Source organism: Zootoca vivipara, chromosome 10 (assembly GCF_965207765.1).
Source record: "Zootoca vivipara chromosome 10, rZooViv2.hap1.1, whole genome shotgun sequence".
Lineage (NCBI taxonomy): Eukaryota > Metazoa > Chordata > Lepidosauria > Squamata > Lacertidae > Zootoca > Zootoca vivipara.
The window spans coordinates 40,858,483-40,880,577 of NC_142593.1; the positions used below are offsets into that span (position 1 = coordinate 40,858,483).

Genomic DNA, 22,095 nt, shown 5'->3' on the forward strand with positions numbered 1-22,095 from the left:
ACTAATTTAGGCATGTGTGGCTACATGAACTTCAATTTCAATGAGCTAATGAATTCATGGATTTCCTTGAAGGTCAAAAAGAGAGCAATCTAAGAGTCAGCTCTTACATCCGTTGAACACATCATCAGAACTTTGCTTTCCATAGTTTTGTCTACATTGCCTAGGATTCCAGTCAGGCCATTCAACATTATACAGAGCTTTATTTTTTAAAACTCATTTATGAATGTTAAGATGGAAACAGATGTTGTGCATTACTTTTTGGTGGCCATGTAGCATAAACTCACTTTAATGTCCCACTTTCAAAATGCACAATAATGGTCTGAGAATTCTGAACAGTCTTAATTATCCTTAAGCACTCACTTGAGGAAGTTTTTTGTCTTCATCAGACAAACAGTCAATTGCATTATTAAACACTTCTTCAACCATTCTTTTTTCTTCATCTGAAAAAAGGAAAAAATCTCTGCATAAACATTTTTGTTCTATATATAAAAAATCATGCTTGTAACCCAAAAGATACAAAAGTACCACCAAAAATCCCACTAAAAATATATATGTAGAAAATAACTTGACTCATAAATAGTAATGGGGATGTGGGATAAATAGGTAAGATGTTTCTCTTGCCATGGTACACAGCTCAGAGGCTGCTCTGGGTTCTTTAAAGAACCCTGTACACCATACCCATTATAGAATTGTAAATACAGGAAACATAAATAAGTCAGATTCTGGCACTTTTAATAAGTTTATATGAGAATACATTAAATTATACGTAAAAAAAGAACATGCAAAAATTCTGGGATCGACCATTTTTTTCATCTGTCAAACAATGAAATGCTGGAGAAATTGTTAAAGAATTGGCAGGTTACTTTTCTCTTCTGCAGTCCTGCAGTTGGTGGCAAAAGAGCTCTCCTGGGAGCATGACACATATAACTCTTACTGTGGAAAATGAGCTCAGCAGCAGTGTGCTCTTGCAATGCTCCAAGCACACAAAGAGATTCAAACTGTAATTAATTTAAATATTTTTATGAGTAAAGTGCATAAATAAAAAAAGACATTTTATTTTGCAAACTGTACTATTGTGAAAAGACACAGCATTTTTGCAAAAACCACTGTCACGTTGCGTGCTGAAATCCACAGTACAGTAACAAGATCCTAACTCTGTGAGTCAAGGGGACTAGTTTCTGTCTTAAACAACAGTTCCACATTCTACAAAGCAAACTGCTTTTGAATCAGAGGAAGTCTCAAAAGCCATGTTTTGGAAATAAAAAAGGTTAGCACACAACACCTGACTTGAGACTAAGTGTTGTGTCCAACTAAGAAGAGACCTATTGAATGAATGGACCTATGTTTATCATAGACATTCCTTTTAACGAGTCCATTCAAAGAGGAATTTAGTTGAATACAACCATAAGCCGCTTAGATCTTGGTCGTTGTTAAGTAAACCATCTATTAGAAGTATATGCAGGAAGTTGTTAGTACACACCTGTATTGAAGTCCAGTTTTGTCATTTGAAGGGCATACGCTTCACAATCTTTCTTACTGAAACTGAATATAATTACTGGTTGAAAGTTTCTTTCCATTATCATCTTTACAATCTTAAAAACATTTGATGGACCTATGAAGACAGCAAAGTCAGAAATAAGTATAAATGTTGTGGAAGGATTGGGGGGGGCAGAATATATTAATTTTCACTGCTGTAAGTGCAGTAGCTGCTTATCTCACAACACATTTTACACTGAAATGTTAATACCCACCTTTTGTTCCTCCTTTTCTGCCTTTTTGGTCCCCTTTAGCTAAATCACCTGCATCTCGAAGGACTTGCATGGCCGTGTTAAAATTATCTTCTCTAAAATCACCCTGAGGGAGGGAAAGAGAACTTTATTGACATGTAAACAACACCATCCAAATGCAAGAGAGGGGAAATCCCAGAAGTACAAAAAAATCCACCTCAGAAAAAAGCTCATTAGGAGGGGAACAACCCCAAACAGCCCAATGAGCACTGAGCATGTGCAGTAGCCACTGTACACCAAGTGGCTGTTGGAAGGGAAAGGTGAAAAACCTCATGATCCCACAGAAACTAGAAAACCCTGTATTTTAAAAGTCACAGCGCAACGGCACAGCTCCCTAGAGCAGTGTTCCCCAACCTGGGTGTCATTAACTGCCAGCGGGATTCAGGCTTTATAAGGAAATCCAACATAATTACTGCTTTGAGTCCTTAACTGTCATGATGATACAACTTGGTTTTGATGGCACATTATAATGTGCTGGCAGCACATCCAGTGATAGCTCACTGTGGGAGGGCCTTGTGGCAAACCAAGTTAGTTAATAGCTTATTCAAGGGTGATTTGAAGTTTGCTTAGTCAAAATTTGCCCAATACTTTTCTGCGGAGAAGCTTGAGTGGGTGTGAAACCCATTAGCAACTGATGTTACAAAGTTGTCTGTGTAAAAGAACAACTCATTGAGCTGTCAAGTGATAGGACTCTCAACTAAAAAAATTTAGACGCAAGGTTATAAATAAACAAATAAATGAAATATACCCCGCCCATCTGCCTGGGTTTCCCTAGCCACTCTGGGCAGCTGAATTATCTGAATTTTGGCTTCATGTTAACAAAACTACTCAAATACTACTGAATACCCTGATCTTGCTGATGGAGCAACACCTGTGGTACTGCCATTTGGTAGCGCCTATCTTTGCAAGACAAGTTTTTCAGCAATAACTGCTATGAAGATGAAATACAGAAGCAGGCTATGTGTTAATAATGATCTGAGGCTATGTGACAATCTTCCAACCCTGTATTGACCTACTCATTGGCAAAATGCAAGCTCAGCCATCCTACTCATGCCTGCCAAAATAGCCCATTCATAGTTTGTTATAACTAATACTGTTTGTGAAACTCTATGTTTTTGGAATAAAATTTTCCCATACATTCCCATAAAAACTTTGATTGCCTTTGCAAGTACTATCAATCTTTCAACAAAATTCCACATTAATATGGGTGCTAAGTAAAGTTTTGCTTGTGTTACTCAAGTAATGGTTATAAAATAGGCAAGCTAGTCATTAAAATACATTAAACTGATGGTTGTCAAAGACCTTAGCTCCAAAATTCACGTGACTATAAATCAATGGGTCACTATTCCAAGTAAATTTGGGCTTGTGGTCACCATACTGAAAAGGTTCGGAACTGTTGCCCTAGAGACCCAGGGCAGTTACAATGAAAATGAATCATACACTCAAGAGAGGCTGAAACTCTATCATGGTGTTAACAAAGAATTCAGCCTAAATAAGAATATATGATCTAATATTTAAGGAGCCCCACAAAAAAAACCACCAAACAAAACTAAACAAAAGACTGTCTCTATATCCTAATAGAGGAAGTCCTTTTCCTAGCACTGATCCCTATCATCCGGGCAGAAGAGGAAGTTATTAGCAAGCCTAGAGGAATCTCAAGATTTTCAGCTTTCTGTTCTCTTATGCTGCATGGCAAATCATTTTGGAAACTAGGAGGGGTATTCAAAAGCAGACTTTGCTATGACACAAGATTTATGTGCCATAGATAAGGCACATGTTTATGCTTATGGCTCAATATCTGCTGTTCAATTTAAAAGGTATCAAATATCATAGTGGGCTTTCACAAACTCTTAGATGTGCCTACTGGACCTTATTCTTCACCCCACATCTTTCATTTTTGCATTTAACATTACAAGTACAGGCATCACCAAAATCAACTGAACAATTCCTTACATTTTCATCAACTACAAGATGGAGTCCATCTCCCCCTGCTGGGAAGATATAATGTTGCAGCGGAGTGGGTCGATAATCTGTGTAAATCACATGGCAAGGCTGGAAGAGATAAACCCATTACTGTGTTTACAAAATTAATAGTGCCTTTATAAGCAGTACACAGTGTATTCAACATGTTCAACTTCTATATTACAACCAGATGAGCTAGGTTACCAATACAGGCTTTTCAACAAGGGGCCAAAGATGAATGACTCCCTTCCTGTGAAGGCAAGCTCAGTCACAGGATCTGCCCATTATTTGAAGTTAGGGACAATTCCTGGTTCAGACATTAAGTAAAAGTGAAATAAAAAGCTTCTGAATCCCTCCAAGGGGGCAGGGGGTGATGCATGCAAGCCAGGAGGTTGGGCTCATTCACACAGCACTTAACCACAGTTTAACATCCAAACGAAGTCACTGAATTAACTAGAAACTTCTGAGGCATCATTCTCTAGAAATCACTGCCTTCTAATGCAATATGATTCCAAAAGTTATTTCACATATGGAACTTTACCTGTTTGTGAAGATGGCATATCCATTCAGCAAACTGGCGTGCATTTGGAATAGTGGCAGAAAGGAACACATAGTGAACATTGTCTGGGAGTAAAATGATGGTTTCCTCCCATACCACACCACGTTCTAGAAACAGAAAACCCACAGGAAATGTTATAAGACAGCACACTATCACATTATTTCCATCTCGTTTCTGCATGCATGAATTAGCATCCACAATTAGCAAAAATACAATACCTGAATCCCTCATGTAATGGATTTCATCAAATATAACCCAAGCAACTTCACGCATAACCTCAGAACCTCTGTAAAGCATACTTCTCAAAATCTAAAAAGAAAAAGAAATTTGCATATGAGCCATCTAACTGAAAATTTCAATTAGGAAAGACGACTGTGACAAGGCCACTGCCATAACTCACCTTCATCCCAAAGAACAATGCAGGTTATAAGCAGAAATAAATACATTGGCCAAAATCTAAGCCCTATTTACAAATAACACTGTGATGCAAGATTCTTTTAAGGCCCAGGATTTAAAGTGAAATTGCATGAACCCTTTACTTACAAAGGATTGCAACTGCTGTGAGTGCTGGAAGGAAGCCTGCTCCCTCCCATTTCCACCTGGCCTAGGAGTCGGGGCCCAGACTCACAGCTAAAAGGCTCCTGGGAGGCCACTGGGACACTGCTGGAACAACTCTTGGGTCGGGGCAACCGGCTAAAATGGTTTACAATGTTTTAAACGGTTCTAATTTTGGTTCCTATGTTTTGTTTTTGTCGGTCTGGGGCTGGGGTTGGTTAAATGTTTAGTTGGGGCCGACGGTTATTTTATAAGAACTGTAATCTGTTATTATTGTTATTGTTTGTTGCTTGTATAGGATATTCTCTTTTTTATGTTTTGTTGTATTTTTATATATGTTGTAAGTTGCCCAGAGTGGCTGGGGAAACCCAGTCAGATGGGGGGGATATAAGTTTTAAAAATTATATTATTAATTATTACAGTGGAACCTTAGTTCTCAAACGGCTTAGCTGATGAACAAATTGGCTCCCGAACACCGAAAACCTGGAAGTAAGTGTTCCAATTTTCGAACATTTTTCAGCAGCCGAATATCTGATGCGGCTGTAGGCTATTGCTTCCAAGGTCCCTGTGCCAATCGGAAGCCGCACCTTGGTTTTCGAACATTTTGGGAGTCACAGATTACGTTCGAGAACCAAGGTTCCATAGTATAATAATAATAATAAAAGTTGCTATATGGGAATTAAGACTACAGACAAGGAAAGGTGCAATGACAGAAGGAAGTTAAAATACATTGATAGCAAAGTATATTGACTTTTCATAGTTAATTTTGCTATAGACAACTATTTATTTTATCTTCAATAACACAAATTGGGTATTGCACACTGCAATCCTAAACACGCTTACTAAAGAGTAAGCCCCATTGAACACAGTGGGACTGACTTCTTTGTAAACATAAATATGAGCCACCAACACTCCAGCAGAGAAAACCTGTGTCAGGACTAGATAACTCCTAGACAAACTTACCTCCGTTGTCATTACAAGACAAGATGCTGTGGGATTGATGGTGACATCCCCTGTCATCAGACCAACATCTTGAAATTCTTCATACATCTCACGATATTTTTGGTTACTGAGAGCTTTGATGGGACTAGTAAATATCACACGCTGTTTTTCCCTTAAAGCCAAAGCGATGGCATACCTGCAGGGCATATGTGATCGAGCATTCATTAAAAGCAAAGATACTTCAAAACATTTCTCATTGCTATTAGATCTACCGGTATCAATAGATTTGTAAAGGAGACACATTTAGAAACAAGCTACAGGCTGAAATCCAATCAATGCAAATAGTAGTCCAGTCAATGTAAAACAGGAGAATGGATGAGAAAATCTCAAGCATTCCAATTCCACACTCTTTGGTGTTTCTACAACCTGCTAGCAATCTGCCCCAAACACTAACAACCTAAGAACTGCAGATCTATAAAAATGAACAAGAGACACAAAGGATCAGATCCAGACTTTACCTTCCGTGAAGAGAACGCTGTCTTCTGCCCACAGAAAGCTTTTGACCCAGTAGAGCAGGCATCCCCAAACTGCGGCTCTCCAGATGTTTTAGCCTACAACTCCCATGATCCCTAGCTAACAGGACCGGAGGGCCGGAGTTTGGGGATGCCTGCAGTAGAGGGATCCAGCTGGTGCTGGTGGGGATTTCAGTGATTCCCCCTCCCTCTACAACCTCCAGTGCCACCCCCCAGCCCTCCAAAACAGTGTGGGAGGGAGGTGCTACTAGGGACCGGCAAAAATCACTTTCCCCTCCCTTCTACAGGCAGCCTTCCAAGAAAAAAACTTTTGGAAAACCGAATTAAGCTTTTCCAAGTGGTACAGCAAATCTAGCCATGCAAATAAAGAGTCGAGAGCCTGCCAACACCCAACCTCTCTAGACTCTCTTCTACATCCCGATTCTCCCACACCTATTCATGTAGAGAAAGAATGCAACTGCCAACACCATGAACAACAAAATTGGAGAGGTGATATACACATTTTAAAAGCAGCCCAAGATCACCTGGTTATCTGCAAGTGATTTTTTCCTTTCCACCACTGAGTATTTTGGAAAAACTTACAAAAAGCCCCCCTCCAATTGCATTTATTTTTAAATCCATCACAGAATTACTTACTCTGCACACACAGTTTTCCCTGCTGATGTATGAGCAGACACCAGCACCGACTGATTGTTATCCACACACAGAATAGCTTCTCTTTGAAAAGCATCGAGAATGAATGGATATTCCTGGGGGGGGGGGGTAGAATCAACGCATTCACCTTAATTTTTGTCAAGTATCTTAGTAGAATGTAAGTTTGTATTAAAATTTTAGAACAATTGATCATTAATCACTCCAATGCTTCTCCTGAATTCATAATAGAGTGGAGCCTTTTTAATATTATCATCATCATCATCACTATTTGAAAAGGCTTTTCACGTATGTACTTCAAACTCCAAAACATAGGAAACTGCACTCCTGATACTAATCCCCACAAGCTGGCACATTTCTGAAAGCTGTCTTGACATTATAAACACTGTACATCTCTTGGGATACTGCAATGAATGCAACTGCTAAACTATGGAAACTGATATCCCCATGTATGATGGAAATTACACTTAAAAGATCACTGTGAAGAGAGCTTTGCCATATTGCTTGTCTACATGGAATTTATGACTAGTTCAAATTGAGAAATAGAGCACTTTTGATAAACACATTATCGCTGCCTAAAAACCACCATCCTAAGTCTTCTGTTGTCTGCTAACCTTCTTCTAAGAAGCTACATTAATATATTTTGCTATACTTCATGTTAATGAAGAAACACATAACAAGAATGTAAATAAAAACCTTCACCCAACAAGGAAATATCCCAATGCTAGAATGAGAGCATGAGTCCCAGCTGATAATATTATTGTTATTCTCATTCCAATGTTAAACTGAACTTTCCAACCAATTTTAACAAAAAGGCTGGTCAAGTGAAAAGTCATAGGAAGCTGCCTTATACAGAGTAAGACCACTGGTCCATCTAGCTACATACTGTCTACTCTGACTGGCAGCAGCTCTCCAGGGTTTCTTAGCCCTATTTGCAGATGCCAGAGATTGAAACAAGGACTTTTACAAAGAACTCTGGATAATGCTTTTGTCCAAAGTGCCTTGAGGAAACAGAGTGATTCATTGCATCATCTTTCTGCAACACTCAAAAAATATGAAACCAAATATATATTTAAGGCCATATGAGTAATCCCCACAGGAAATCTGGGGTGTAGTCATGTTATTAAATGTTAACCTGCTTGAACTACTTATATACCCAGCAGTTCCAGCCAGATATCCCTCCTGCATGTGCTGTAACATTCAAAACACAAACCTTTGCAGCTTTCCCAGTTCTTGGCTTCAGGGCTATAAAATCTTCATCTGCAGGAAGAGCAACCTAAAGAAAAAATGTTTCAAATATTTACACTAATACTGTAGATGAAATTTATTAGCTTCCTGCACATTTGCAGCTACCTTTCAAACCTGTACTCCTCTCCCACCACTGATCTTCTAAGACATTTTACAATTGGCAGAAAAAGCAAAGAACTGAATGAAGACACTGCTAAAACATTGCTCAGAAAGTATGTTAGATTCTCCCTCAGTAACAAAGCTCCCAATGCCTTTGGGTTGTATCCAACAAATTTGTTTAGTGCAATGAGAACTCTCCAACTCCTCTCCCCACACCCCTCCCAAACAGAACAGAGAAGCGCAGGAAGAGAAGATGAAGGTCCAGTGCGCAGGTGGAAGTCCTTGTGCTAATGGGACAACGTTGTTGCATGCAACCCTTTGTTTCAGAAACAAACCTATCTCAAACAAATTCTTCATCAATAAACGCTACCACAAGCAATTGGCTCTATCCAATGCCAGTGCAATACCTTTAAAAAAAATTTTTTTAAAAAAATTAACTTGTTATTTAACATCCTAGTTACTCCAGGCACATTTCAAATAAAAATGGTAACAATTATGATATTGTTTGAAGCTAAAATGTGACAACTGACTCTAATGGAGAGGCAGAGGAAAGACATTTGCAGCAAATTAGTACGGTGAGATTTATGGGTGCATTTTTTTAAAAAGGCAAGTGAGATAAAGCTTTAAAACTTTGCCCTTTCCCCCCTGTTTAACTATTAATATCTAAAACAGCCCCCAACATCAATTATATGTATATCAACTATTTACCTATATAAGTCACTCTCTGTTCTCCAGCATATTCTAGTTTAGCCAACAAATGAAACAAGGACACAAATATATAGATGAATGCTGGGGGCTATGAAGACAAAGGGCAGCTCAGTTGTTTTCATTTTCAGACACTTAACATCAAGGAGCACACATCACTGAGACAAAGATAGCCCTCATTGCAAAGGCGGCCAACTATATCCTCCTTTAATTTTCCCCAATGTACGTGATTGATTTGCTCCTATAGAGAAAAGTGCAGTACTTCATTTTAAAATGTAACATCAAAACATTACTAAAAGCAGAGTTTTTAAAGTATCTACTATAAGAGCCAGGAAATTCATACAAGTAGTAACATATGCAACAAAATATAACAACCACCGACATTACACTCACCTCATGTGTACAACCTTCAACAGTCTCAACTGCTTGTACCTTTATTTTTGGCATCAGGTCTGCCAAACTGAAAGGAAAAGTGTAAATTAATACTAGCAATTATTAATGAAATACCCCATACATTTATGAAGGTAGTTGGTTTAAGTAATTATCATGATATCCTGATTAAGGACTATGAAAAAACAATGCTTGTCAACCCCTTAGCTAGTACAATCATTATTACACATTTCCCACAGTATGTCAATTCTGGAGCCAGCTTAAAAAACTGCAAGACAATTTGCCACTCATCTTGTCCCCTGGGGCAAGTGATGAATGCCCCAGGCTCAAAGCACCATAAAAACCTGTGCTACACTCCTGCATGTTCTCTGCTCTTCCCCCCTCCAACTAGCATCATAGTAGCATCCCAGTTATCTGCCCTAGCCTTTTAAAGATGGATAAACATTCGTTAATTGTTCCAATGTACACCCTGTCCCTCAAGCATTTTATCAGAGAGGCTAATCACATAATGTTAAGAACCCTTAAACTTAAACAGTAAATCTTTAAAAGCAGCAGGAAAATCAAAATGTTCAGAATAAAGCAAACTAATCATCCTGCTCTTCAAGGAAACAACAGTACAGAGTCTTACTCACTGGGGTAACAGTCTATGATATTTCGGGGAAGAGGAAAGCCAAGAAGAGAAGTGGGCAGGTGCCCATGCAATAATTATTCATAGGGCTAACCTTAGGAGACTGGAAATTGAGTTGTGGTAAAGACTGCACTATAAGTAGCTTGTCAGCCAGGACAGGAGAACTCCCTTCAAATATGTACAGTGGTACCTCGCAAGACGAAAATAATTCGTCCCGTGGGTCGTGCCGTCTTACGAAAATTTCTGTCTTGCGGAAACAAACAGCAGGCGGGAAAAAAGCGGCAAAAAAATCTTCGTCTTGCGAGGCAACAAAGAATCGCGAGATGAGTTTTTCATTGCGCGTGGCATTCGTCTTGCGAGGTACCACTGTATTAACGCAATTGATACATAATTAGGAGGTTACATCATATATTCATTTACTTAGTTCAAATTTATCAGAAAACACATTACAGTGGACGCTTGGGTTGCAAATGTGATCTGTGCAGGAGGCACGTTCGCAACCCACAGTGCCGTGTCTGCGCACGCACGGGTTGCGATTCAGTGCTTCTGCGCATGCGATTTAGCGGTTTTGCGCGTGCATGAGCGCCAAAACCTGAAAGTAACCTGTTCTGTTACTTCCGGGTTCGGCGCGGTGCGCAACCCAAAAATGTGCAACCTGAAGTGTCTGTAACCCAAGATATGACTGTATATTTATTTGGCATTGGGGGGGGGGAGGAATGATACTTTTGAGTGTCAGCAACAAATATTAATTCATGAGTACCTGGCCAAAATAATAAAGACAAAGACAAAAGAAGCCTCGACCAGAGAACTTGTGCCATCACAAGTTTGCAAAAAAGGTGATTATATAAATGCAATAGATAAAAACTCAATTTGTTAGTCAACAAAACACAACAGAAAAAGTATATCACAGCATTCAACTGAAGCAGTTTTAATTCCATTGTCCTAAAATTCCAAGCTGTGTCTTTCCTTTAGGTTAAGCAAGAGGACAAGTATTCATGGCACAAAGTTTTCAAACATGCTTTCCTTCATATGATTATTTATGGCAGAATAATGTTATATGAGCAAATGCTTACAAAACTTATGAAAGCTCAATTATGGTGCTTGTAATCTTTGCTGGCCAGTTATCATGCCACCATTCAAGCCTCTAACATGCTTACCTGAGATCTTCCGTGGTGGTATCTTCCAACTTTGGCTTCTTTTCAAAAACTGGAATGTCTGTGCTATCAACCTCTGCATCTCGTTTAGTTTTTGTTGGAAATTTAGAGGGTGCTGCAGATTTGCCATCTGATCGTTTCCTGAAAAACCAATCGACAAAAAGGGTCAATGTTAGTAAACTCTCAAAATCTAAACAAAGCTCAACAGATTTCCAACAGGATATGAAATGCTACATTCCTATTTCTTTAAATGATGCTTCATGCTGAGATTCAGATATGAAGTTCTCTCTGTAATAACCACTGACATTTGCAAATGGTAAAAATCATGTGGAAGGAAGAAAGCTGCCAGATGAGGCCATGACCTGGTGGAGTTTACATGCACTATTCCCAGAACAAGCTGCAAAAACCCAGCATCTCCAGAGTTGGTTGGCCGTGGGCCCATCACTTATCTGACACTACTAAAGGCAACAGGGCAATTGTTTTTTTAAAAAAATATTTTTATTGGTTTTTCCATGTATACACCCTCTAACAATATTTCTCTAACAATTTTCCATATCCCCCCCTCCTCTGGAATTCATTCATATTCCCAGGGCCAGTTGTTAACATCTCTAAAATTTCTACCAGAAGGAAATGTCTCATCTGTTATCCCATAGTGAGGGGGTTGCAGAACTCATTCCAAATTTGCTGTTATTTGCTGCAGGCAACACAGTCTGAAATACTGTGGGGACAGTGAAGCTAACCCTGTAGGTGTCAAGCTTCAAGTGAGGCTTCAGAGAAGATTATTGTGGGGGAAAGGGAAACGCTTCCACATGTGGGAAGCTCCTCTGGCGCCATGATATATCTTTAGGTGCCAGGCAAAAGCTTCCCTCTATAATCAGGCCTGTGGGATATTTTTAATGTATCCCTGCCCCTCGGCTGTAATGTATCTATGTGGGGTTTGTAAGTCGCTTTGGGATGATGTGTGTGGTGCTCCCAAAGGAAAGTTAACGATCCCCTATGATGGAGAGGGCACAAGAAGGGGACGACAGAGGACGAGGTGGTTGGACAGTGTTCTCGAAGCGACCAACATGAGTTTGACCAAACTGCGGGAGGCAGTGGAAGACAGGAGTGCCTGGCGTGCTCTGGTCCATGGGGTCACGAAGAGTCGGACACGACTAAACGACTGAACAAGAACACAATGACGGAGAAACGTTTAACAGGAACAGGGAACTGCAGCCTCCTCCTCTAGTTGTTTCCCAGGGCACTTCGAGTGCGTTCCTTTGCCTGCGTCCAACAACCCGCGAAAACGCAGCCATCTCCATAGGGACGGTGGAACTTCGCCCTTCCGCCTCTCCCTCTCAAGCTCTCCCCTGGATCCTCACCCGGCCTTGCCTACAGCAGCGGCAGCGGCAGTCGCCTCAGCTGTCCCCTTCGGTTTCTTCGAGCCGGAAGCGGCGGCAGGGTCCTCTTCGAACACGCTGAACAGCTCGTCCCCAAAGGCGTCCGCCATCTTTCCCACTCCCCTGCAAACACACACGCGAGGTACTCCCGCAATGCACCGCGCGCAGGACGATAGCGTCGCGCACCCTAGAGTGGCCCTTTAGGCTGAACTTCCGGCGGACGTTGAAAGGGGCCCCCGATCCTCAGAGATACGATAAAGAAATTCAGGTCGGCAGGACCGCTTGAAGGGAGCTGCGTTATTCTGTTACACCAAAAGCAACAGAAAGTTTTTTTACGCCTTTTTATAGTATTGACAACAGCAGCCGGCGTGAAACAAAGTTTTTCTTTTCATTTAGTTATAAAAAGATGCAAGTTATATAGAAAAGATACACTAATTTTAAAGGCAGGATATGGTATATTTGATCACAGTAGATTTGATCAGTAAAACAAAGGATAGTAAGACAGAGTAAAAGAATGACAGTAAAAAAAGGAATACATTTATAGTCGGAAGCTGAAACACACACGGTATACTCAGATACATTTTATTATTTGTTTCGGTAATTCTGTAACTAATGTAATTTATCACAACTACTTTAGAATGTCTCCATTTATTTCTCTTTAGGGAAGTTTTTAATGTGTGACATTTTAATGTTGGAAGCCGCCCAGAGTGGCTGGGTAAACCCAGCCAGATGGTCGGGGTACAAATAATAAATTATTATTATTATTATTATTATTACGAGCAGCTCTCCCATTCCGCCCCGCGAGACATTTAAAAAATATTATTTCTTCTTTTTATGTCAAAGTTAACATCCACCTTTCTTCCCCAAAGGGATCCTAGTGCGGCTCACTGTAAGAACCACGTTACAAGAACTGCGACACATTGCACAAAACAATTAAAAACCAGCTGAATACTAGCGAATACAGCGACAGAGAATATATCTCTGTGAGCGTAGAGGCAGAAAAGTGTTGTTGGGTTGTTGTTTTTTAAGCGGAAGAGGAGCCGGGAAGGGGGGGGGAAAGAGAGCAACCGGAAGTTCTCTTAGAACACGGCAGGAAGTGGCGTGCGCCTTTGGGCGGAAGTTCCCGTAAACACGAGTCAAAAGCTTAGGACGTGCCCGTAGCTGCCTGCGGCCCAATCAGAGAGGCTGTTCCCTGCGGGAGGCTCGCCGTACCCGGATGCCAGCAGAGCCGGCGCGAGGTCTTTGTGCGGGTTCCGCGGCGGCGGAGAGGAGCGCGCGCGTCAGCCATGGGCGGCAAGAACAAAAAGCACAAGGGCGGCAGCGGCGCCGCGGGGGCTGGGGCGGTCCATCACGCCGCGGTAGCCGCAGCCCGGGCCAAAGCGGCGGGTGCCGGCACGGCCGAGTCCGGAGCCGCCGGCGAAGCTGCCGGCAAGAGAACCTCGGCGCCCCGCCCAAGCCCCGCTGTCAAGGACCCGCGCCTGAAGCAAGGTACAGTACTGCCGGGGGAACCGTCTTCAGAGGGTGCAGGGATCTCCGCACGCACGCCTACTCAGAAGCCAGCCCCACCGGCCTCGATATGGCTTACTCCCGCGTTGCGTGTCGTGTAGGATTTCAATGGGCATCCATTAAGCTTTCCCTCTGCTCGTTTAAGGCAGAAATCCGACAGGTGAAGCGTTTTCCGTTGCTGCATCCCCAGGCTGCAAGGAAGGTTGGGACTAGCCATCTCTACAGTTCTCCCTCCACCGCCTGCGGGCAGCGTGCCTCTGAAGGCTGGTTGCTGGGGATTACAAATGGGGAGAGCGCTGTGGGGTTTGGGTCCCGCCTTTGGCCGTTGTGAGGATGAAATGCTGGAGCAGATCGGTCTTGAGCCTGATCATCTTGCCGTATTGCTTTTTGTGACCTGATTTATGCTAAGGCTGCAGGTCATGTTTGAAAAGCCATATGTTTAGATTGCTGTCATGAGCTGTAGGTGGAGCTGCCACTGAAAAGTGCTCAGAAACTTCAACGGGGCTCAAAGAACAGCAGTCGGGTGGTTGACCCAGGCTGGTCCTCCGGAGCAGATGGCTCCCTTCTTAACAACAGCTCTACTAGCTATGGGTCTGACTCCAGGCGCAGTTCAAAGTGCCTATACAGCACCGAGATCTGGGCTATCTGAAATACCACATTCCCACATACAAACCTGCCCAGATTTTGAGATCTTATGGGAAGGTCCATCTCTCTGTCCCACCACCCACACAGGCACAGTTGGTAGGTTAATAGAAGAGGGCCTTCTTGGTTGATGCTCCCAAATTCTGGCTCCCTCTGTTATCCTTCCACCAGCAGGTGAAGACCTTCTTATTCCAACAGGCTTTCGGGAACTGACTGCTTTTTATATAAGGGTTGGTGCTGTGCTGTTTTTATTATAATTATCTGTATGTTTTTAATCATATATATTAGTTTTACTTATTAATGTTTTCTAATGATTTTTGGAAAAGGTGGGGTATAAATATATAATAATTATAATAAATAATTACCCATGTAAGTGTTCGAATACATGATTCTAGCCATATTTAGGCCTCATGTCTGCTAGACCATTCATGTGTTGTTGGGCATGATGTCAATGATATATCTGTCCATGCCATTGCTTGCTTGTGCTCTAACTCCAGCATGGTCTAGTATACAGTATGTAAAAGGCTTGCACTGATAAGAAACGAGTATTCCAGTTTTTTATATCAGGAAAGCAGTGTTTTGACTTTCAGTTTTGCCTCTGTATGATATTGCTCGAATAATTTTTGTTTGGCTACACAGGTCCAAAAACCTACAGCTTTGGTTCATCATCTGACTCTGGTGCTTCTGCAAATGCAGATAAATCTATTCTTAAGGTAAGGGCATCTATTAGGAGGGAAAGGCTCATGTTTTGTTATGTTAGACTAATCTGAAGTGAAAGTATTGTGCATAAGTAATATTTAGCATTCCTTCACCTTTAAAGCATCACACGCTATTAAGTAATTTCCTTACCTAGATGCATATTTAATGCATCAATCTTTTCATGTAGTAATCTGAACAATTCATGCCTCAGTGTATATTCTATTTCAATGGGCTTGCATTTGTGCTTGGCTATTAATGCTCTGCAGCTAACAGTTTGCAAGAACTTGTTCTGGTTGTAACTATTTTTTGCCTTCGCAGGTGGTGATTAACAGTAACTTGGAAAAAAGGATTATTGGTGTAATCAATGAGCATAAGAAACAAAGTGGTGAACAGGGTATGATTTCTAGAAGACTTACAGCAAAGAAATTACAGGTGAAGTATGAGACACAAAAGTAGTAACAAATGTTTGGGAATGGGGGAGTCACTGAAAAGGTTTAATCATAATTCAAGTTAGTTAGATTTTTATAGTTTCCATGTGTCTTTTTTTTTTTAAAAAAAAACTTCATTGAAATTGATAGTGAAGACTTTTTCGTTGTATTCAGCCTTGTCCTACTGTTCATCAGCAAACAAGGAAGAAATTCCTACATGCACTGAGCTATGGCTTTATTTTGAAAGATACGTGCAAGAATATATTTATGGTTGAATTCAGTTTCTTTCTCAAACACACACTGCCTAACCATGGACAATACAAACTAAGATTCTAAATCAGTTTTTGAAATCAGAATTTGAAGCTGGCTAGCAGGCCTTGCTTGAGAAGGGAACACAGTTAACCATAGTTTCTCAGTGTTGGCATTGCCCTGAAGTCTGGTATGGGCAATTTGTGGTTGAGGGTAGAGGGGTGGGGAAAGGGAGTACATGATCTCACAGTTCACTCCAATCCCTACACAGTAACATAATTAAAGCGTTGGGTAAGGTTGCGTCTGGGATTTCCTGGACATAGTTGGAAACAGTGTCTGGGTGGAAATAGCTGAAGTGTCAGGAAAAACCCTGACACATGGCAATGGGAGTCTAGGTTTTGGAGAGCTTCCTTAAAAGTAGACCCAAAACTTCAAAGCTCCACAACTTTGGGCAAAACTTCAAAAAAAGCTGAACAATGCCCCCCCCCCAAAAAAACTTTTGTGTCCCGATTTTTACTTTTTGAAATATGGCAACCCTGGCATTGGGTCCCTCTGTAACATCTCGATACAGGCTGACTACCTCTTTGAAATGTTAACTTAATAGTATATTATATAAAACTTTTGGGGCTGATCCCAAGGAACTCTGATTGACACATGGATTTCCTCATGCCCTACACATTGGGAACAGTTCTGCACTTCCAGTGGGATAAAACAACTATGTAATAACATTAAATGGAGATTGCTTTTTCAAGTGTTTCCAAGATAAAAAGTCTCTGATTCCTTAACATACTGTTCTTTATAGGATGTATACATGGCCTTGCAAGGATTTTCTTTTAAGACTGAAGATATTGAAGAAGCTATGAAAAATACTATTTTGTATGGTGGTGATCTACATTCTGCACTAGACTGGCTGTGCTTAAACCTTTCTGATGGTAAATATAAAGGAAAAAATCTGACTTTGAAGTTTAAGAGTGCTGCTTGAAACTGAAATTGACCTTTTCCTGTCTTTATGTATTACTCCTTTTACAATTAGTTAAGAAAGTTTAGAAGCTTGCATTCATGCTAGTAACTTACCACTTGCTTACTACTTGGAACTACCATGGGGAGTTACTTTACTGCAGGCTTCCTCAACCTCTGCCCTCCAGATGTTTTAAGACTACAGTTCCCATCATCCCTGACCACTGGTCCTGCTAGCTAGGGATCATGGGAGTTGTAGGCCAAAAACATCTGGAGGGCCGAGGTTGAGGAAGCCTGCTTTACTGTGTTGCAGAGAGTTTAACTGCTAAATAAAAATTCAAGTAGGTGTTACACATATTAAAACAGGCAGTTTCAAGATTCAGACAACATATATTTGCCCTCATGTAGTTGAAATAGTTAATATAAGGCGTAGGTATAAAGGTTTTCATGAGATGAGCAGGAGGAGAATAGTGAATATATATTGGGGCTAAGTGCACTTACTTTGGGAGCAAACAATTAGTGCTGAAATTATTATTGGAGTAGAACTAAATGAAAATAATTAATGGGAGCGTTTAAACTCCTTTTTCTGTACTGGAGCATAGCAGTAGTTGCCCAATCATGGGGGGGGATTAGCATTGATTATGACTGTATGCACATGTAAAGAACATGTGCATAAGCATTATTTAAATTTCAACCTTTCTTTCTTTTTAAAATCATTTTTATTGATTTTCCAATAAAATCAGCCAATTAACATATCCATCAAATCATAATCATAATCCAATTAAAAACAATCTAAAAAAACACAACCAAATTACAATCCAAATTATTAATTTTTCCGGGTTTCCCATAGTCTGGACCTTTGAAGTATATCTCCAATATCTTCGTTTCTGCCTTCTTCTTGTTCTCATATTTTCCACATTCTGATCTTAACACTTTAAAGTTCTCTGTCCCTGGCTATGCGATTCTCAATCATGTCAGAAATCATATATCCTTTCATCCATTGAATACAGCTTTATTTGTGTATATATATATTTTCCAATTGTCTATTTGACAGCATAGCTTTTCCTGACTTCATTCCAATCTTCCAATCCGGGCTGTTGTTCGAGTCTATCGTTTGAAGTTTAATGACGCAGCAACTCCCAAGTTGTTAAATTATTCCAATCTGGGCTGTTGTCCAAGCCTATGGTTTGAAATTTAATGACATTGTTAAGTTGTTACTGATTTCCCATCGTTAAATTGTTGAGCATACTGTTTGCAATATTGCAATGTAAATGAACTGTATTCCACAGATATAAGTTATTTGGCGATCGATCAGCTTTCCTGGAGACCACACAATCCCGCCCTCTGGGCCCTAGAAGGGGGGTTGCTAGACATCCATTTAGCCTTCTCTCTCGCTCATAATAAAGAAATTCTGCAAACAGATGTACTATACGTTATCCCAAATTGTTGTCTCAAGTCATTATAAAGGCAGCTAGCAAGTATTTCCCACTTCCCTCGAAAAAGGGAGGAATTCTCACTTTTTTGTGCCAAGTAATATTAACAAGCACCATCTTGTTCTTGTTTCTTTTTTTATCTTTATCAAGGCTTTCAAGTCTAAGTAAAGCTGTGCAATTGAATACTTAATTATGAATAGAAGTCCATCTGTACTTTTAAAAAAAAGTTTCTTAATGAGGCTTGGCATAGAAAAACAATTGTAGATATTGAGAAGAAGAAAAAGAACGTACCAATCACCTCCGTAATCCAAACACCATGATGAGAATCTCTTTGAAGTCCGAGCTTAAACACCAGGGACTGTGCAGTTCTGCAGGTTTTTTCTCAGTCTTCTTCGGTCCAGACTATGTCTGTTTATTGTCCAAATCTAATTATTTTACCAAACAGATATTTCCGGCTATGACAGTGACTTTGGAGAGTGTCAGCCGTGTCGTGCTCTAGGACCCAGCGTCCTTCCGCTTGCACCTTGATGCAAGCTGACAATCTCGGACAGTCTGCGGGTCTACGAGACAGTCCTCCCCCATCCTCGGGAGTCGGTCAGGGCTAATTACCCCCATATCAACCCTGAATTACTGGCACGGCTGAGGTCTGATCGTGTGGGAGTCAGCCATTTCTTACTGCCGGAAACAGGAAGCCTAAATTTCAACTTTTCTTTTCTTTTAAAGATGCATTGCCTGAAGGTTTCAGCCAGCAGTTTGGTGAAGAACAGCAGAAAACTAGAGCAAAATTCCATTCTCCTTTGCCTCGAAGTGAAACTCCCCAGGTACCAAACAATAAAAAGAAGGAAGACGACAATGAAAAAAAGGTACTTTATTGGATATGGAGAATCTGCGTGCAGGGTTTTTTGAAGCCTTAAAAAATACAAAATCAATGAGTAAGGAAACTACTTGTCAATTTTCTTTCTTTCTTTCTTTCTTTTCTTTTTTTGCCCTGAATACTAGTGTGAGAATATTTTAAAATAATATATGGGAAAAATTATCTTGCAGGAATTAAATCAAAAGGTTCCCTTACAACTAATAAAATATTTTAGGTTTTATTATTCCTTGTTGATACCTCATATTTTCCTAGGCCATGTTCCTGTTTACAGTTTAATTTAATAAACCCTTAGGCTAGCAATACTAAACACCATGGAACTTCATTCTAATTAAATATGCAAAGGATTGCACCGCTTCAATCTAATCTATGGTCTGTTTTCGCTGACGGAAGTGGTAGAAACAGGTGTATCAGCTGATCTTTAAAGAAAACATCTCATTCATGGATTGAGAATAAAAACGTAGGACTATCTCTTCATAGAGAGCACCTGTCTTGTATCAAGAACGGCTAATTATAGAAAGTAGAGTGAATAATTCATGTATAACCTCCTTATCAAATTATTTTTACACTATCCAAAGGTAAACACAGGAAAACACAAGGATATCAGCATGAAGGAATGGATCTTGCAGTATGCAGACCAACAGAGTGACGAGGAGAACGGCGAATCCATGCAAAATTCAGAGGAAGAAAAATTTGATCCGGTAAGTTAATAAGCCATTTTATATAGATCTTTGTTCTCTGAAAAGCATGGGCAGTTTCGAATTTAACAGGCACCATCTTAGGTTAAATACTTATTGATTTCAACACAACCTCATTATGTTTACATCTACTCAAGTATCTATTAAAATATAAGTCCTTTGTCATGCATATCAAGCAGCTTGTTACATAATCGCAGGCCTAAGAAAACAGAACATGGTTTTCATAGTTCAAGAACTCTACTGTGAGTGCTTAAGAGCAACTTTCTTGAGTTGATGCAGTACAATATGCTTACCATCATTTTTCACTTTTGGAAATTAAATGAGCTCTAAAAGGAAAGTCGCTTCTCAGCTGATGTTGTGGAGATGAGCAGAGATTAAAGATCAGAGTGAGATTGGCATGAAGAGACTCTGATCTTAGTGTGTTGTGGAGGGGGTGGAGATTGCGAAGGCTTTTGTAAGCCTTCTCCCTCTTCCCATTTGAGATTGGAGGGGAAATCATTTTGACAGGTGAGCATCCCCACCCAGCTGTCAATCATGTGTTGTCATAATGACACCATGGGTAGGCCACCTGTTAGATTTGCCCTATGAAGCCACTCTGGCTCATGGAGCCAAAACTGCCCCCCCCCCACTCCTGTTGTAGACGATGTGCCATTTAATCTGCATTTGCATAATAACTAAGTAGCTCAATTGGAACAGAATGAAAGATATTTACACTTGGCTGGGAAACTTGTGGAAGCAAAAGAACAAGCAAGTTCTTCCAAGCAAGACAAAAACAAGCAAGGACAGAAGGTGGCACAAGAGAAAATAAGGCGTATTCAACAAGGTAGGAGCACTCAAAATTCATTTATCTGTAGCACGTTGGAAACAAATACTCTACTGGTATTGAATGTGAAGAAGCATGTTTATTGCTGGTGCTATGCAAACATGATTGACTTTTTTATTTCCTTTATGAGATTGATCAAGTTGTGTGTGCAAAAGCGCAATTGCTCCCATTTGTACCAAGGTACAAAGGAAAGCTAAATAAGTTCCTTCATACTTGCAGGTTCAGAATCCAGAGCCTGGCCTTTCTGTGTTACACAAATGCATATAAGGAAGTTTTCAGAATGTGACAAGACCCATGTTTCATGCCCCCTTGGCGCTCCTCAAACGTTACTAACACACATAGGAACGAGAATTTTCTGATCTTCAACCCGAAAAGAAATTCCCCCAAGCCATTTAAAGATATGCAGTCCACTCCCTTCTCTTTATCCTTCCCACTATGGTAGCCAAGATCTTACCTAACTTACGTTTCCTTCTTGGCAGAAATGGCAGTACTGGAAGAACACCCCGTGTTTAATCCTGCAATAAAAGTTACAAACCAGCCAAGTGACAAGAAAAAGGTTCCTGTGCCTCTTGAAATGGGCGGTGCATTGAATTTGCTTGAAAAAACCCAAGCTCCTCCTGAGGAACAAAAAGGTATGGAGCAGTTCATTTAAAACAACTAAAACCTTTATCGAGAATTATCTAGAATAAATTACCATCCTTGTGTAGAAATGCAAGGAAGAGAAATGCCTAAAACGGCATGAGGTGATTTTCTTTAGGTAACAGGCTTTCTGCCGTGTGTCTGTAACATCTGCAAGGCCTGTCATTTAGCCTGTGGTTGGTTTACTACCTTGAGCAGATCTGGGAAACTTTTAGAGCTCCAGATTTTGCTGAACTACAACTCCTATCAACCCCAGTAAGCATGGCCAGGGTTGATAGAACTCATAATTTGGCGGCAGCTGGAGTGCTCAAAGGATTACCAGACCTGATCTTGAGTGTGTAATAAGATTCTGAAGCACTTTCTCTAGTGGCTTAGTTTCAAAACACATCATTGCTTTGCCTTTTCTTATGCTCCTGAAAGGCACAACTACATGGGACTCTCTTCAGAAGCCATGTTGCATATGGTTTCACATAATAATCCATGTGAATTCACACATTCAAGTAACACAAAAGCCAGTATGGGTAGGTAATAGCTCCACATGGTTAGACAAGTCCTCAC

The 22,095-nt window shown here is 40.5% G+C and overlaps 2 protein-coding genes across 2 annotated transcripts in view; one reads left to right on the plus strand and one right to left on the minus strand.

The window, feature by feature from the left end:
• MTREX (Mtr4 exosome RNA helicase) overlaps nt 1–12,716 on the minus strand; it is a 45,254-nt gene extending 32,538 nt beyond the window's left edge. The window contains exons 1-12 of the mRNA XM_035100579.3: nt 12,575–12,716; nt 11,217–11,354; nt 9,435–9,501; nt 8,203–8,265; nt 6,975–7,087; nt 5,827–6,001; nt 4,527–4,617; nt 4,291–4,415; nt 3,741–3,839; nt 1,752–1,854; nt 1,481–1,612; nt 361–440 (exon numbers count right to left, since the gene is read on the minus strand). Coding sequence (XP_034956470.1) covers nt 361–440; nt 1,481–1,612; nt 1,752–1,854; nt 3,741–3,839; nt 4,291–4,415; nt 4,527–4,617; nt 5,827–6,001; nt 6,975–7,087; nt 8,203–8,265; nt 9,435–9,501; nt 11,217–11,354; nt 12,575–12,702 — 1,314 coding nt within the window. The 5' untranslated portion in view covers nt 12,703–12,716. The remainder of the gene's footprint in view (nt 1–360; nt 441–1,480; nt 1,613–1,751; nt 1,855–3,740; nt 3,840–4,290; nt 4,416–4,526; nt 4,618–5,826; nt 6,002–6,974; nt 7,088–8,202; nt 8,266–9,434; nt 9,502–11,216; nt 11,355–12,574) is intronic.
• Nucleotides 12,717–12,794: 78 nt separating this feature from the next.
• The window catches only part of DHX29 (DExH-box helicase 29), a 28,336-nt gene continuing 19,035 nt past the window's right edge, over nt 12,795–22,095 (plus strand). Inside the window, exons 1-8 of the mRNA XM_035100711.3 lie at nt 12,795–14,080; nt 15,380–15,453; nt 15,758–15,871; nt 16,919–17,048; nt 19,230–19,369; nt 19,956–20,078; nt 20,772–20,898; nt 21,378–21,530. Coding sequence (XP_034956602.2) covers nt 13,879–14,080; nt 15,380–15,453; nt 15,758–15,871; nt 16,919–17,048; nt 19,230–19,369; nt 19,956–20,078; nt 20,772–20,898; nt 21,378–21,530 — 1,063 coding nt within the window. The 5' untranslated portion in view covers nt 12,795–13,878. The remainder of the gene's footprint in view (nt 14,081–15,379; nt 15,454–15,757; nt 15,872–16,918; nt 17,049–19,229; nt 19,370–19,955; nt 20,079–20,771; nt 20,899–21,377; nt 21,531–22,095) is intronic.